Source organism: Ciconia boyciana, chromosome 5 (assembly GCF_034638445.1).
Source record: "Ciconia boyciana chromosome 5, ASM3463844v1, whole genome shotgun sequence".
Lineage (NCBI taxonomy): Eukaryota > Metazoa > Chordata > Aves > Ciconiiformes > Ciconiidae > Ciconia > Ciconia boyciana.
In genome coordinates this window covers 65,765,267-65,781,858 of record NC_132938.1, presented here as the reverse complement: position 1 = coordinate 65,781,858, position 16,592 = coordinate 65,765,267, and the positions used below count along the sequence as shown (strand labels likewise).

General features: G+C 43.1%; 1 protein-coding gene across 11 annotated transcripts in view; it reads right to left on the bottom strand.

Moving 5' to 3' along the window:
• Positions 1–16,592, bottom strand: part of AFF1 (ALF transcription elongation factor 1) — a 135,830-nt gene that overhangs the window by 102,895 nt on the left and 16,343 nt on the right. Inside the window, exon 1 of one of the 11 annotated variants that reach the window (XM_072863332.1) lies at positions 7,721–7,973. The exons of the other annotated variants lie outside the window; for them this stretch is intronic. Coding sequence (XP_072719433.1) covers positions 7,721–7,737 — 17 coding nt within the window. The 5' untranslated portion in view covers positions 7,738–7,973. Of the gene's footprint in view, positions 1–7,720; positions 7,974–16,592 lie in introns of those variants that run through there. 11 annotated transcript variants of the gene reach the window in all.

The following is a 16,592-nucleotide window of genomic DNA, read 5'->3' as shown; positions in this document are numbered from 1 at the left end:
GGGCTTGGCTTTCCAGTAGCAAATACTAAAGAGAGGCACAAGTGAGAAAATGGCAGACAGACCAACCACAACCAGGTATTGCACTGGTGAAGGAGGCCCCAAAACAGCCTTCCCCGAGAAGGACGATTAAGTTTTATTTCTCATGTGCTAACTCAGGCAGTAATCACAGTTTACCACAAGAATCACAGGAGACAATGTGATACAAAATCTCAAGTATCATCATGTTATTTCTAGTGACTGCTTTCCATTCTCCCCATTTCCCCCCCAAAACAAGTACCAGAACCAAATGCAATCACCTCACTCACACACTGAAGACGCAACACAATGGTTTAAAAAAAAGGAAGAGTAGCTGTACAAATTATTTTTGCCAAAGGACACCAAGCAGGAACAGAGAAGTAACTGCATTCCTCGTGTCAGACTATATTGCACTTGTAATGGAAAAAATGAGTTTCTCCAAAAGAGACACATACTATGAACCCAGTGATTTATGCATGAGCCATCTTCATTTTTCTATCTATATAAACCACAGGAGTTTTAGTGCTTTTTTAATTTATATAGATAGACAATTCTAGAAGTAACTTTAAAAACAACATTAAAAGGCGGGTGTAACATTTCAGTAAAATTGAGAGAGACTTTCAGGCTTGACTACAGGAAACATCCTGGTCCCAGAGATGGGTGTTTTCTTTCACCAATTAAGAGTTAACTGCTGGACAAAGCAGTCTCTCCCGCTACAAGGGGTCTGCAGGGTCTCAGCAAAGAAGGGAGACATGGTGGTCCAGTACAGCTCTTCAGCCAACACAGGTTACATCCACCCCAAGAAGCCATATGCCAGGAAAAGCAGCCTTATTCACCGGTATCATGGAGTTTACACTGAGCTTTGGCCAACACAGTTATCTCACCTCTGCAGTGTATTTGTTGCCTGTACTTTTAGCTATGCCAGCAAAACTTTTCACGGTAAATAAGGCCTTGAAACTGCAGTGACAGACAGACATAGCAGCCATCAGGGATGGGGGCCTCTAGGTAATGGCAACGCTAAGGGAGTCTTTAAAAAAACAAGCAAACCTCCCTGCTCCGCAGCATGGCTAGCCCATGCTATCTTTCTGTTAGCACACATTATTTTAGCAGAGGTATGAAGAAACAGGTCCCTAGACTGACAGCCTGTTCTCAGCTGAACCACAGGCTTACTGGCACCAGGAAAACAACTTTTACTAGAACAGCTTGTTCTGCCGAGGGCTGTGGGGACAGGGAAAAGACAGCAGCACTTCACCAAAGCACTTTTAAACTGCCAGCATATTCCTTGTCTTCAAATTAGGATGATTTTTCCAAAACAGCCTACTGGGGGAAGAGGATTCTTGAGAAATAGCTGCAGACCAGTTATGAGGAAGAGCTTCTAAGCTGTGCTTGCAAAGATGAATTATCTCGATAACTTCTTTTTAAGTACAATCTAACAAACTGCAGAAGCACGAGAATACTGAAAGCCATTTCTTACCATATGTCTACAACTCTCCAAAGATGTAAATATCCCTTTACTGCTATACATTTTAATAATTCCTTTCAATTTCAGATGCTAGCAGATACCCGTATTTTGAACTGTAATGTCCATAGCTCAGGAAAGAGGCACATGCACTCATACTCTCTCACATACCTCACATACACACACCAGCTGCTAAACACTACTGTGCCATGAAGGAGCTGTTCATACATTGATGAATACATCATTTGCTGCTTATAGATTACACAGTATATGGTATTCTAAGCAAAAAATTTATGGAATAAAAATACTACCGTATGCTTGTGAGTTTGCTCTTTTGTTTCTTTTTAAAAAGGGCTTCTGCTGTACTCTTCCTGCTTAGGTTTTGGTGAACTGGGGGTAGGGGCATTTTTGTTGTTTGTTGTTCTTTGCTGCCTTTTTTGTTGTTGTATTTTGTTGCTTGGTTTTTTTACAAGTACAAAAATGAAAACCACATTTTTTACAGTTCTGAGTTTTACTGTTGTCTCTGATGTTAAACATTAACAATTTGCTTGTTGAACTTTCTCTAAAAATTAAAGCAGGGACATTATTTTCTCTTAACCTGAAGGGTAGCATTGTAAAAACAACACAAAGGAAAACTTTAGGTCATTGGTACAATAAACACACAGTACAACTAAAAATGACAACTCTACACACTAAACAATATCTAAGCCTAAACTAATCCAGAAGACAAACATCTTCATGAAGCATATGGCACCTGTGATGAAGGTTGCCTATTCAAACCCACCTAGCCATCTCAGCTTGACAATGCTGAAAACAGTATTAATATTAGCAGAGCACCTCCTCAAATGCAGTTTTGTGCCCACACACCTGCTTCTTCTCCCTGCCTGCCACCTCTCCCTTCCCCTACAAGAATAAGGCAGCAAAAGAAATGCACTTTTTAAAACCTGTGCAGTAAAATAAGGTGATCAACAATTTCTGCACCTCAGCAGTGTACAAGAGAGCTAGGGGCTAGCTCTGCACAAAGCGGCCATCACAGCCGAGAGGAAAGATGGGCTGGAAGGATTCTGCCTCTCACTGCTTTCCACAGCCACTTGATTCTGTGCAGATCTAGAATGCAACTTCTCTTCCCCAAATTGATTGTGAATATGCAACTGTGGAAAATCTGCTCATAGCACATGCAGTAGCTCTTGTCTGTTCCTCATAAAAGCATTCTGCTGGAGCAATGCAGCTCTATCTTAATCCACCTATGATAACACTGCATTTTGGAGCGATATCTGCCCCAGCCAGTTGCTCCACCCCAGCCAGCGCTACGTGTGTCTTCTCGTTTTTATCATGGACACAGATGAACTGCAGCAGCCAAAATTGCAAAACATAACATAGCCAGTACTTTTTTCACTGTAACATACCACAGGGAAAAAAAATCTCCACACTGTGTTCAAGACTGAACAGGATGATTACTTTCCAATTTTTTTTTGAGGCTCAGGCATCTCTACATTAAACTCACTCTTTTGTCATGTTGCTCGCGAGCTAGGCAGTAAACCAGCCCTGTGCCTGAGCCAGGTCTTAGGAAGAAACCCTGCGCTCGGTGGAGAATTCTTCCTCACTTTACTGTGGTCCACCTCATGAAGAACAACGTCTTCGTAGCATTCCTATGTACTTCTGAGACAGCTTTTCCATTATATTTTAAAGGCATTTAAAAGCTTCTTGCTGTCATTCACTATGACTACACTCAGAAGGAAAGCACTGAGGAGAATTTATGCAGCGCATTAAAAGCTTGTTTCCTGCTATTCGTGCTGCATCTTGCAGTTGAATTAGCAAATGATTTTCTCATAAAAAGCAGTGAGAAGATGTCTCTCTCTACAATACAGATTCAGACCCAGGAAAATTACGTGATCTAAGGAAACATTCCCTTCTATACCAGCTCAGGTATACCATGACAATAGTATTTCAAAGTTTTCAAGGGCCTATTACAATTTGGAACCCCCACTGCAAAAAAAAAAAAAACCCGAACCAAAAAAAACCACAAAACCAAAACCCAACAAACCTACTTGAAAAATCCACTTCCCTGTGAGCATCTCTTCTCCGTGGGGGAGCTTCAGCTGCAGGCCTGCCCCAAAGCAATAGACTCCAGGCTCAGAAAGTCCAGGCAATAAGGAACTGTGAACTGAAAATCCCCAGTAGCCCGCAAAACGTGCCAAGGATCAGCTAGGCATTTTGTTCTGGAGAAAATAGGGTTGTATTTCTACAAGCAAGGCTAGTAGCAGTGTACGAGCAAAACCAACAGGGGTTCACAGGATGTTTTAGCTTTCAATAGACAGGTAAACTCCAGCAAGACATTGTTTCAGCCCTTCTTCACCTACATCAGCTGACTGGAATGCAGCATCACCAATAGTGGCATTTGCCTGTATCAACAGGACCCATGAAGCAAACAAGTTATGAAACATGTCTTTAGATCTGGCCTTGAAAGCTGTACAACAACATGGAACAGAATCAAGCTGCATCATTCAACGTAGCTTCTCCTCAGGGAAGAGCCTCAGCATTATTCCCTTTAGAAGAAACTGTTCCGCTGCATTTACCGTGTTTTAAATGCAGATAGGGCCCCATTGTATTTCTGCACAGCATCACCTTCTTTTTCGACTGAAACGAGCGGTACAACCTCATTTCAAGACTCTTCTGGGTTTAGCTGGTACGACTTGGCTTTAGGGGGTGGAAACAGAGGGCTTCCCAGACTGCTGTCCATCATTACCCTTCCCTGCAGGGCTGACTCGGGAGAAAGAGCAAGGTGAGCCCAGCAGGGATGACAGCACAGCACTCAGATTTCATGTTGCTCTGACTGTGCTACTGTATCCACCTACGTACAAAGATTAGGAAATGGCATTCATTCTGCATCATACTAATCATGACCACTGTGAAAGGCAAGTTATATGACAATTGGAAATTCTTAGCATCCAGAACAACAAAGTATTTATTTACCCACCAATTTTAAACAAAATAAGTGTAACCAACAGGGTCTACAGATAATTTTAAATTATCCCAACCAGCCTGAGAAAAGCAGCCTACATCTTCAAAAAAGCAGTTATTCATTTAAAGGTCCTCAGCTTGTGATTGATGCAGTAGAGCACACATTTTAATGAAGAAGGAAGCAGAAGAGAGATGGGCTCTGCCACTCAGTTAAGGAGCCATATCCTCATGCCTCACTGATCGCTGGTAGTAGCTGGTAGTGGGCGCAGGTGCCAGTCTGTCCCACGCACCTCCTAGGGGTCTGCCGTATCTCAAAGCAGCTGAATGGCATGTGATGAATATCACACCACATTTAACAAGAAAGTAAACTTGTCCTGATTCAGATTGATTCTGTTTCTGCTCACGCGTTCCTGAATATACCGTGAAAACCTGACACAAGCCCTGTTGCCTGGGGACACTACAGGCATCAGAACATCCACGCGTTCCAGAAGCAACTGCATAGAAAGCTACAGCTGCAAACCTACAGCTCAGCTAGCAACTTAAAAAAAAAGAAAATCTACATTATACACAAAACAACGCTAACTGGAGGGTAGTTTCTCCACCTAATAGCTCTAGATGTAAGCTATTTACAGCCGCCATTAGTAGAAGCTGATCAAACAGCTGAAACAAAAACATACCCAACTCACCACTTAATCATTTCTTAAGATTTATTATTTTTAAAAATGTTATGGCATCCATTAGCACATCAGTTTCTTAGTCATCACTATTACAGTTTTTAAAACGCTGAAGAGCAGCAACAGGCATGTTTTATCACCTTGTTTTCCTTACCTTTCCACCCTCCAAAACAGTGAAACCCAAATTCTAGGCGAGTTGCCCAGGATCACAGCACTGAAGCTGAAGAAAGGATACAGGACTTTCTTGTTACCAAACAAGCATCATCCCCAATGTCACATCCCTGTCACTAGCTGCAACATATAGCACGTGAGAAATTGCAAACTCAAGCAGATGGAGGAGCGCCCGAAGGCCTCATACAGAGTGAGACCCAAACCGCTACAGTGCTATGTATCATAACGCTTCATCAGTAATTTACTGAGCTTGCAGAAATTGTTTGTATTTTTTTACAAAGGAGAAATGAACACAAAAAGCTCACCCACGTCTTTTGTCAGCTACCTAGCAGAGCAAACCCTCTGACATGTTTTGGCAAATGAATTCTGGAGACATGTGGCCTCTCAGTCCCACACAGTGTAACTCCAATTATTTATCGTGAATATGAATTCATCCTTCACTGTTAAATAAAAGCTTCTACGCACCCACAAAGCACAAATCTCTTGGACTGAGATGGATACCCCTGCTGACCTATGCCACCAAAACAGAAATACCACAAGCACCAGGCTTTCTGGCAAATGTAACCTCTCTCCTGCAAGAGATTCATTTCTGCTGCTCATATCCACTCCTACTCTCTTTTAAATGTCTTAAAATGAGCAATAATGAGACTTTAACACTGATCTTCAAGCATACAGAGGTTACCTTCTTACTCACTATGCTGAAATGTTCTGACGCAGTTTTACAGCTTGAGCGCCTCACAGCATCCTGACAAAAGCAAAAGCCAACGCACACAATGGAGGAGAAGGCAGGGTACAGAATGGCAGGTGCACATCTTGTCTCCATGCTGGTCTCAAACAGTAGTTACGGGGCACAGTCCTTTCACCTACCACACAGTACTCAGCCTCATGGACCCAGCCCTTGATCCATTTTCCTCACTTTCAGTTTGAACCACTCAATGTTTAAAACTTTATTCTCTGTGCCATCCACCTTACAGGTTAGGTATGTGGTTCGCTGACCCCAGTGCCAGCCTTGCCCTTTCTCAGCCAGTTTGCAGAGGCTGGAGGCTACTGGTGGGACCCGGCTCCCATGTGCCCTCCTGCCACCCAAGAAAATGGCTGTGCAACCTCTGAGACATCAAGCATGTCCCTGGCCTTGGAGCCAAGCCAAGCTTCAAGGCCAGCCAGTGGCACTAAGATTTATGCTGTATCCTCTCTTAGCATGCGGGCCTATTAAAGCAACGCGCTGATAATGCAGGCCAGTAAATCATGCGAATAAGTGATCATATAAAGAAAAAAAAGATGCTGAAAAATTAAACCTTTGCCTCTTTGTTAAGTACTCCCAGTCTTCCCACACGCAGAGAGAGCAGGCAGTTGGAGCTAGAGAAGAGTTCAGCTGTTAACGAAGCAATCAATCTTCCCGTCCTTCCTCCCCAAACCTCAGGGCTCTGTCATTTTGCAGTGTGTAATTTAAAGCCAGCTCTTGGCTGCTTCAAACCTGCAGAAAAGCACCACTGTGAAAATACACTGCGAGTGCCAAACTTCTGTGTAGGATATGCCACCATTTTTAATTTTTTTTTTCCTGCCTGGAGGAAAGGGGAGCAGGGTGGCTGTTTGGTACGGGACTAAAGAGCAAAAAGAGGAGTTTCTCTCTTTGGCATTTCTGAAATGGCTATTAAAGCATCGTAAAAGCTAAAAGGCATTTAACAGGTACCTTAAATAGCACTGCTTCATCAAGTACTATGACTTAAGAAAGGCTGCCTCCCCCATGCTGAGTGTGAAATTTACTTTAGACAGGATGCCCCCCCCTCCTCCCGAGAGTGGGCAAGAAGTTGTTTCTTTAAAAACACAGTTAGTTGAAAAGTATTTAATCAAGATTGGTATATTTGCTTGAATTTTGCTCCCTGACAGCAACTACATTGGATCACTCTTTTTCATACTCTTCTCCACAACCATTTTCTACTCTCCCACCTATCCAGCAGATTTGCAGACAAGCAGACACAACCTGCTTCCATTTTATACAGCCAGCTCTCCAATCCAACCAAATATAAACCATTTACCTTTTAAAATATTGCTGTAAGCAATCGCAGAAACCTCTTTACACTAGGCTGGTTACAGGGGAAAAAAGCAAACAAGTAACAGACAAGTCCACAAGGGAGAAGAAAATCAGTTTCAAAGAGCTATTAACTTGTTGGATAGGGAGAGATTTGACAGGGAGCAATTAAGACTTTGTTTTCCTGTTAAAAGGAAGTTTATGCTGAGAGGAGGTACTGGACACTTCAGTGAACAAAATACGTGAACAAAATCTAACCAGGACGCGTCTCCAGACACATTTCTGGGTAACACAGCGTAAAAATCAACAGCAAACTGCGCCTGAAAAGGAGCGAGTGCATCATTAACACCACCGGACTATGAAAAGCCCTCAATGAAATCCAACAGCGACAGAAGTTATTTAATGCCGTACCTCGACTGGGCAGCCATCGTGAAGTTTATACTGCCAAGCGTCCTCTATCCATGAGCTCTTTCCCCAGCTGTCCAGGCTCTACCCCCCTGCCAAAATCTTCTCTTCCATCTGCCGGCTGCCTTCCCGCCCGTTTCCCGGTTCCCGTGAATGCGCCCCTCTGAAATGTCACTGAGCCCCTCGCTCCCCGCGCCCCAGTTTCCCGAGCCCGGGCTGGCTAGCGCAGGGTTGGATTACACTCATTTTGATCGACATCCGGGCACCCGGGCCCTCCCCCGGCTGGATGCATTCCCGGCCGGCAGGGAGGGTGATGCGGCCCTCGCACTTTCAGCTGGGGGGGGCCCACGCAGCCCCGCTGAAAAGCCGAGGGCCGGCTCGCAGCTTGCGAGCGTCAGTGCCGCGCGCCGCGGGGTCCGCTGCTCTCTGATTCCTCCGCTGCGCTTCGGCCAGCGGGTCTGGCGGCAGCTCGCACACCCCAGGTCCCCGCACTGTGCACACGCACCCCTTTTTAGCAAAGTTTTCATGGTACGACCCAGCCTCCTTAAATGGACATGTTGTTCTGTCACGGCAGGAAAACCGAAGGATTGGGCCAGAAGCGCCCGGGCGCTGCCGCCGGCGCCTATGGCCGGGGCGGCACGGGGGGGTGTTCCCTGCCCGAGACCGCGCCCGCGGGCCCGCGCCGCGGCACGCACAGCCGTGAGCGCAGCCCTCCGCAGCCCGCCTCCCCCTCCAGACGCGCTGCCTGGGCTTGGTGGGGACGAGGGGGGAGGAAGAGGGCCGGGAAGAAGAGCACGCGCGAGAAACCGGGAGGTGCGGTGGCTGCGGGTGCTACTCCGAGTACCAGCTCCCTGCCATTTGCCGCATCCCAGGGGCTGTGGGGTTTTTTGTTGGTTTTTGCAGAGAAACGAAAGAAAGTGGCTCACGTAGTTTTCAAAATTTTCAAAACCAATACAGACCCTAGGTGTGAACATGAATCCCATCTAGCCACACAGATGTAGCAAATGAAAACCTGAGTATACTACTAAGTTTGCAGGTGCCCATACTTGAAATTGCAGGCTAAGAAACTAAAAAAAAAAAAAAAAAAAAAAGTGTTAGGCAATTTCTTCTGGGCTCTAGTCCTGACCGCGGTTTGCAGACTCACTCAGAAAGCTGCAATACCTGTCCTTTGCTCTGGGTGTTCCTTGGCACAATTATAAAAACAAACTCCTCCTGCAATTCCTTTCAACCAGTAATTAACCAAGTATTCAGCAGGCAAAAACATTTATCCAAGATCCCTTCAACTTTTCTCAGCAGACTATATATACCTAAGATTTCTACCAACACTGCAACATTACATTCCTCCTAATTTTCTGTTTTGAAGCACAACTTGTGTCAAAGTACTCAGCAGATACCAGGAAAAGAGTTTATACTCATTCATGGCAAATAATAAATTATAATTTTAAAAGGCCATTTATATAAAGCTTCTACAAGCATATAATTTTAAGTACATAGTTTAAAAATATAAAAAAAGATCAGAATATGTTTGGGTTTTTCCCATTCCTCATCTTTGCCCAAAAAGGAAAGATTGTAAATAGAAAACCGCAGAAGAACAAGTGGCTCTGATTATAAAGTAAGTCGATAATACCATTGTTATATCAGGTAATCATGGACTCAACTGCTCATAAGCAACTGGGGATATGAGGTGTCACCTTGATAATGGACAATGTCTATTACATACTCCAAAAAAACCACCCTCAAAAACCAACCCAAACAAACAAACACACCAACAAAAACAAAGCCCACACCCAGCATTTTGTGAAATTGTTTGAAGTCCTAAAAGTGCCAGTAAAACCACTATCATCTCTGAAGACAAGATATTAACAAATAAGGAAACCCACGAGGGCTGGACAAAATAATAAAAGAACAAGTTATCCAAGCAGCAGACACCCAGCACTGGAAACAGTAACTGTAACACAAAACCCCTGACTCCCAGCAAAGCATACATTTCACACTTACACAAACACTCACTTGCATACACATTTTTTAACTTAAAACTGAGCTTGCAGAAGTAGCTAGTTAGTGCAGATTTCATACGTAAATGAGATAGTACAGAAGGCAGCAAGAGATGATTACTGTGTATGTCCTATGGTGTGGAGGTAACAAGATTAACATGAAATCCTCATACAACACTTTTTACTACGGGCACCTCCAAAGAAACCAGTATCAATCTCATCAGGTTACAAACAGGGTACAGAAGACAGGTGCCATGACTTGCCCAGCATCACCCAGGTGGTCAACAGTAAAGCCTAGAAGGGAAGACGAGCATCCCAGATTGCAGCAAGGGTCTTCAAAGAGGCAAACTAACTACAAGTATTAGAGTTGCTAACACTGGTAGCTAATACTTCTTATTTCACAGCATTTTATAAATTCAAAGCACTGTAGAAATATTAGAGCTCCATCAAGAAGGAAACAGAGCATCTCTCTTTTCCCTAGAAGCCTAATTCAGGCTCTTAACTCTGATGATACCGGTGACCACAAGATCTTTCAGCCAGGTTTGTAATATATAGTTTACCCCACATGGTAAAAATGAGAGTTTTGTCTTTTTTTTTCCCTTGGCTGTATTTGAAGAATGGCTCCAATCATCTCAGCTCCAGGTCTGGAGTTCGCCATTCTCTGTATTGTATGAATTAAAGCTCTTCTGCAAAGTACTACAGGAAAACAAGCTAGAAAATTCCTGTCATCCTCTTGCTATTGCCTTCAACTGTGTCATAACCGCGGGGGGAGGGGGCTTTTTGCTTCTTTTAAGTGTTTTTATTTTGTTGAAGCTGAACTCATTAATTTGCTAATCAGGGGATTTTTATCATTTTCAGATAAGACACAACCCCAAGGAAACACACCCTACCCTCAAGCCCCTTTTCTGCCAGGAAAGGGCCAAATGAACTAAGAATGCAATAGCAAGGCAGGAACACTATGCAGATACACGATGTGCAAGCCTTTGTCTTTGTCAAGAATGGGTGTTTTAGATCGCTTAAAGAACCACTGTCAAAGGTATTCGCAAAAGTGGTTTTAATATGATGTTGTAAAAGTGCAACTTAAAAAAGTTCGATGGCAAGGTTCACTCTATTACTCTATTACTGTACGGCACAACCTACCAAGGCACAAATCAAAGTTACCAACACAAAATCAGTTACCAAGGCACAAATCAAAGTTACCATACTACAAGGTTATGCACGATATCAGCCACTTACCAAAGATCTGCTGTTGGTAAAAGGTCTCTCTGCCTCGAGGAGCAACCTTGAGAGGCGTCCCAGCTCAAGAGGAGATCACTGCCATGCAGCCAGACTGCCCAGCAGGGAGAGCTCAAAGGCGGCTCACTTAGGCTGTCATATTTATGGAATAAAGTGGTTGGCTTGTAGTCAAGTTACATGCGATGGGAAAGGTATGCATGAGACTCCTTGTACGCACAACTTTCTTTGTTCCTTGATAAATGAGTCTTGGAAAAGTCACCTGCTATTCATGTGTTAATCGCATGATCGGTGTTCCAAGCTCATATGCATCGATGCTCACTGTGTCACTCTGCTCCTTTGTGGGTTTTCTGAGAACAGATTGAAACTAGAGGAGTTCCTGGCCCATTTACACTTAGGCCTTTACCTCCTTTGGAGCCTGTACCAAACTACTGCTAGTTTGGTTAAGGGGTTGAGTGCACCCATAACGCTCCACCCCATGACTACAGTCAATCCACTTTATCGACTGATAGGGGGATAGTATGGTTACCTCTTGCCTCTATGTCAATATGGCAATACGCCACATATTTATGATCAGTGGTAAGGGTAGAATTATTTGAGAAGTTGTTTAGTTTAAGTGTCGCAATTAATGCTAGTTATATACCATTTCACATCCAGAATCAGTTGATTGTATATGTTTTACATGTTGGATTAACATAATTTGTTTCATCTTTTGCCAAACTTTTATATACAGAATGATTATAAGCAATAAACATAATAAGGTTAAAACTAACAAAACTACAATTGGATGCAGCATCAAATTCAAAATTCCAGTTGCTGTTGGTGACCATTCAAAAAGAGTCTCCCACCAGTGATATTCTCCATCTTTCTTCACTCTTTCTAGGACATGGCATATCCTCTCTGCATCATGATGGACAGTAATCATGGTTCTTTGTCCAATGTTCCAAATTCATTTTAGCAATTGACTCAGGTCATCAAGTTGCAACAGTTTTCTTACCAATGTGAGATTCATTCCAATAGGGATAGGCAATAAATCTTGATGCAATGTATACTTAGATTGTAGCAATTGATGGGTTGTGACAGGAGCTGAATACTTAAAGTCACATCCCATAATTTCAGTAAAATTACAAATACAGATATTTGAGTAATTATGTGTCTATACAGTGGTGTTGTCTATAAACATAGAATCACAAAGGTTTCTCATACAAATACATCAATTTCCAACATATACAAGTACAGTCTCAGGGGTTTCATCAGGATGTATTTCAAAATGACAAACATTTTGTTCAGTGTCAAGACAAATGTCTTGGGCCTTAACGGTATTACTTTCACAAATAAATCCTTGTTGTTCCCGTACAACACATGCATCAACATCAATAGTTTGCCATTTGTTCCCATTTTGTTGGGCCCATACTCTATGTTCTAATGGATAGAATACAGTTCCATGGTGATTTAATCCCAGCGCAATGATTGGGTATATGGTGTATATTGAAGCACTGTGTATTGCCAAAACAAAAGCTGTGGCTTTACTGTCGGTGGGATCATAAGTGAAATTAACTAGATACCACCAAGACTGGAAATCCTTTTCAAATTGAGTCACATTATCCCAAATTACCTTTCAAATATCAGTGGGCAAGGTGCCCTCATCACCTTCCCTTATAACTGCTGTTAACAGTAGATTGGCACCCACAACTGAGAAATATATATGGTGCAGAATGTACTATAGTTACCATATTGATTAACACAAATAAAGGAAGTGAGGGTCTCCACCCCATGCATTGGGCTTGTTGGTGTATAAGCCAAATTTGGTCCATGCTGCTATGGATTGCTCCTGTGAGAACGATAAGCAATCCTTCTATGGTTGACACAGTCTCCAGGGGAGGTGTGCTGGTATCATTCCCAGTATCGTTCATGGAAAGGGAAAACAATACAAGTCTCGGCGGGGTTTTTCCAGATGGGTTGCGCCTTAGTGGCTCAACGTGTTTAGACTAAAGACAAAAGTCCCTTTTCCCACTCAGAATATCTCTGCTCTGTCTCTTTAAATGCAGTCAAGTTAAACATTAAAGGCCTTTTTGGCTCACTTGGCCCGGTCTGGAATAGATTTCAATAAGTATCATGTTCTGCAAAACCCCATTCTGCTATAATAGGGTCGTGGGGGTGTACTGGCCCAGTAACCGATATGTCTTTAATTCCTGTATTAGAGTTTTGACTGCCTCTTCATGTTCTGGGTTCCATTTCCATGGTTTTCCCTTTCATAAAAGTGAGTACAGTGGGCAAGCAATAATAGAAAATCCAGGTTTATGTTTCCTTCAGTACCCTAAAGTACCCGTAAGCTGTTGTAATTCTTTCCCAGATTGGGGCATCTGCAATTGTTCTACTTTACTTAGGGTGTCCAGTGGAATTGCTGCATTACCTGCAATTCACCAAGTACCTAAAAATTTTACTTCTCTACTTGGTCCCTGACATTTTTCAGGTGGAACTTCAACTTCTGCTTTACACGGTGCCTGCCACACTGCTGCTGCCGCTTCTCCCACCTTTTCAGAGGAGGCTCCTCCGATTAGAATATCATCTATATATTGGTACAGTTTCACATCTTGAGGGAGTGAGACTGTAAAAGTTCAGCAAGTGCAGCATGAGCAATCGTGGGTGAATGTCTACACCCCTGTAGGATTCTATTAAAGGTGTACTATATACCTTTCCAAGTCAAAGCAAATTTCTCTTTTTCCTCCTCCTGCAAGGGGACCATAAAGAGACCATATCTCTGACATCTAGCACTACCATCCACAGGTGTGCAGCTGCTCGTAGTGTGGCTGTTAAAGTTGCAATATTGGGTACTGCAGATGTTAGCAGGGCTGTGTTGGCATTTAGGCGCTGATAATCAATTGTCAGACGCCATCTCCCATCTGGCTTTTGTACTGGCCAGACGGGTGAATTATATGGGGAGTGGGTTCTGGAAATAATGTGCTGTTTTTCCAAGTCTGCTGTTACATCAGAAATTCCATTTTGTTCCACAGCAGAAATCAGATACTGCGGTAATTTTTGAATTGGGGAGTGCAGGGGTTGCACAGAATACACATACTACAGTGCCTTCCAATTTCTACTGGGGTTGGGGTCGGTACTTATACCAAAGAACCACACACTGCCATCTGGCAAGGCCAATTTTGTCCAGTCAAAACACTGAAATGCAAGATATTTTCATTGTGCTTTTTAACTGCAAAGTGAGTGGATGACATGCGCTTCTTGCCAGGGAGCCATAAATTAACCTTCACAGTTTGGCAAATAACACTTGCTCCATTTACTCCGGTGACTTTAACTCTCAGCCGTCCAGGTTGCATACTCAGCTTCTCAGCATCCTGTTGGGGTAGTATTGAAATTTGTGCTCCTATATCTATTAGAATTTTCACTAGTTGTCATTGAGGACCAACTGGAATCAGAATGTATTCTGCTTTAATGATGGGTCTAGTCTCATATTCAGAGGAATCTGAGGGGAAGAAGGGAGAGCAGCTTAAGCGGGAGAGTTTCAGCACTTTACACTCAGGAAAAAAAAACCCAACCACTGCTGCGGGGACTACCACTGCTGAAGCTGGATTCACAAATGGCTAACTCTTCTCAGGCGAAATATCTCCCCTCTCCCCAACCTTAAAAAAAAGTTTCAGATCCCAGATGAGTACCCCAGTCCTTGGACCATTGCTGGTCTCTCCTAATCAGCTATCATGTTTTGACAAGTTATTAGATAGCAATGAGGGAAGGAAGAGAGATTGAGGATAGCCAGGCTGTCACCTGGGGGCACAGGAAACTGAAGCTTCTGAAATAAGTATTTCAAAAGGTTTAATTTAAACAAAATATCAGCTGGCAGCAGGTCTTTAGAAGTTTGGGTTTTGTTCCCCCCCCCCCCCCCCCATTTTTTTATTTTGCAAGACAGAATCACAGAATAATTTAGGTGCCTGGGATATCCAGACATCAGTTAATCCAACTTCTGCCCTCAAACCACAGCCAACTTAGATCAAATTGTACTGAGGCTGGAGATCCTACAACCTCTTTGGGCCCTGCTCTTACTATCTAATTGTAATTTCCTGTGTTGCAAAATGCGTCTGTTGCCTCCCATCCTTTCACTGTTCACATCTGAGAGAAGTCTGCTCCTGTCTGCTCTCTACCCGCACCAGATAGCGACAGACAGGAATAGAACCCCCCTTGTCCTTCTCTTGCCCAGGAAAACAAACCCAGCTCTCTTGGCCTCTCCTGCACTTTGTGTACTCCAGCCCGGTTGTCCTCCTACCTCTGCACTGCATTTCCTGTAGCATCTCAGTGTCTTTCCTCTACTAGGGAGCGTGGTCTCCCCAGCATCGGACAGAGGGGAGGAATCCCTTCCCTCGTCCTGCCAGCCTCCCTCCTGCTAACACAGCCCAGGCAATGGTTTGCTACAAGGGCGCACTGATGACTCCTGTTCATCTTGTTCACCAGGACACTCAGCCTGCCTTACATAGCAAAGTCTGAGATTCAGTGCAATGTATGTTACCAAAAAGAAAATAAGAGTAACTGCAGCTTTCAAAATGTGTGCTTCTTTTCTTCTTAGGGCTTAATGATAGCATTTTAAATCATGACTTTAAAAAAAAAATCCCACATCTTCTCTCAAACTCACGCGTCATTCCAAGGAACTTGATTCTTCTCCCTATGAAAAGCTGTGGAAAATAATACTCCTGAGAGCATGACAGCTTCGGAGAAGAGAATATATTTAACTGCTGATGGAAAGTTCTTGCTAAGTATAACCAAAAGCACTGATAATTAAACATACTAATACCAGCACCAAAACTGCATATCCAGCCAACATTTTCGAGGGGTTTTCCAAACAAAAGCGAAGATCCTATTTGCCCTGGAGAGTTATATATGTGATTACATTCTGCAATTTCAGCTGAAGATATTAGAAAACAGGGAAAAAGGAAAGGGAGGCATTTAATTATTTAAGACTACCTACTTATTTTTAAGTAAAGTAATTACGAATTAGTTTAGTCTTCTTCATGTATGCCTTTCATGCAAGCAGTAACAAAACTCTCCTTTTTGAAAGAAGGGATACCGTGCAAAGAAAGGAAACTAGTTGAAATCTATGCCTCTATCTCAAAGTTTCATCATCAAGTCTGGTTTTGGGTTGTTTTTCCCCTATATCTATCTAGACCATTACAGTAGTTTCGAAGATTTGTAAGCTATCGATAGGAAGAAAGCTCTACCCAGCTAGCAAATTTAAGGTTCCTCCAACATGCCGTTCTGCTGTTTAAGCAAAGAAACAAAAATGCACTGCTATATTAAGTTGAACACTGTGCGCATCCAGCACTGCAAATGCAGAATACCAACTTGGGGAATGACACTTTTGGCTGCCCCACAGTTCCTACATCTTGCTAAGACCTGTGGAATCCACACCTCCCTGAGAACCTGCTAACTCATGTTTTCCAGGGCTACTCAAACACACAGGATGTAACTATTTTCTATATGTAACAAGAGATTTTGCACTTGAATCAAAGCTGCTACAAAATATTGCTAAACATAGCAAAATATTCCCATTGTATAGATGGATAAGTGTATGCACAAAGCAGGCACTCAAATTACTTTGTCTACCCTGCAGAAATCCTGTAACAGAGCTGATATTCAGCATTTCTCTC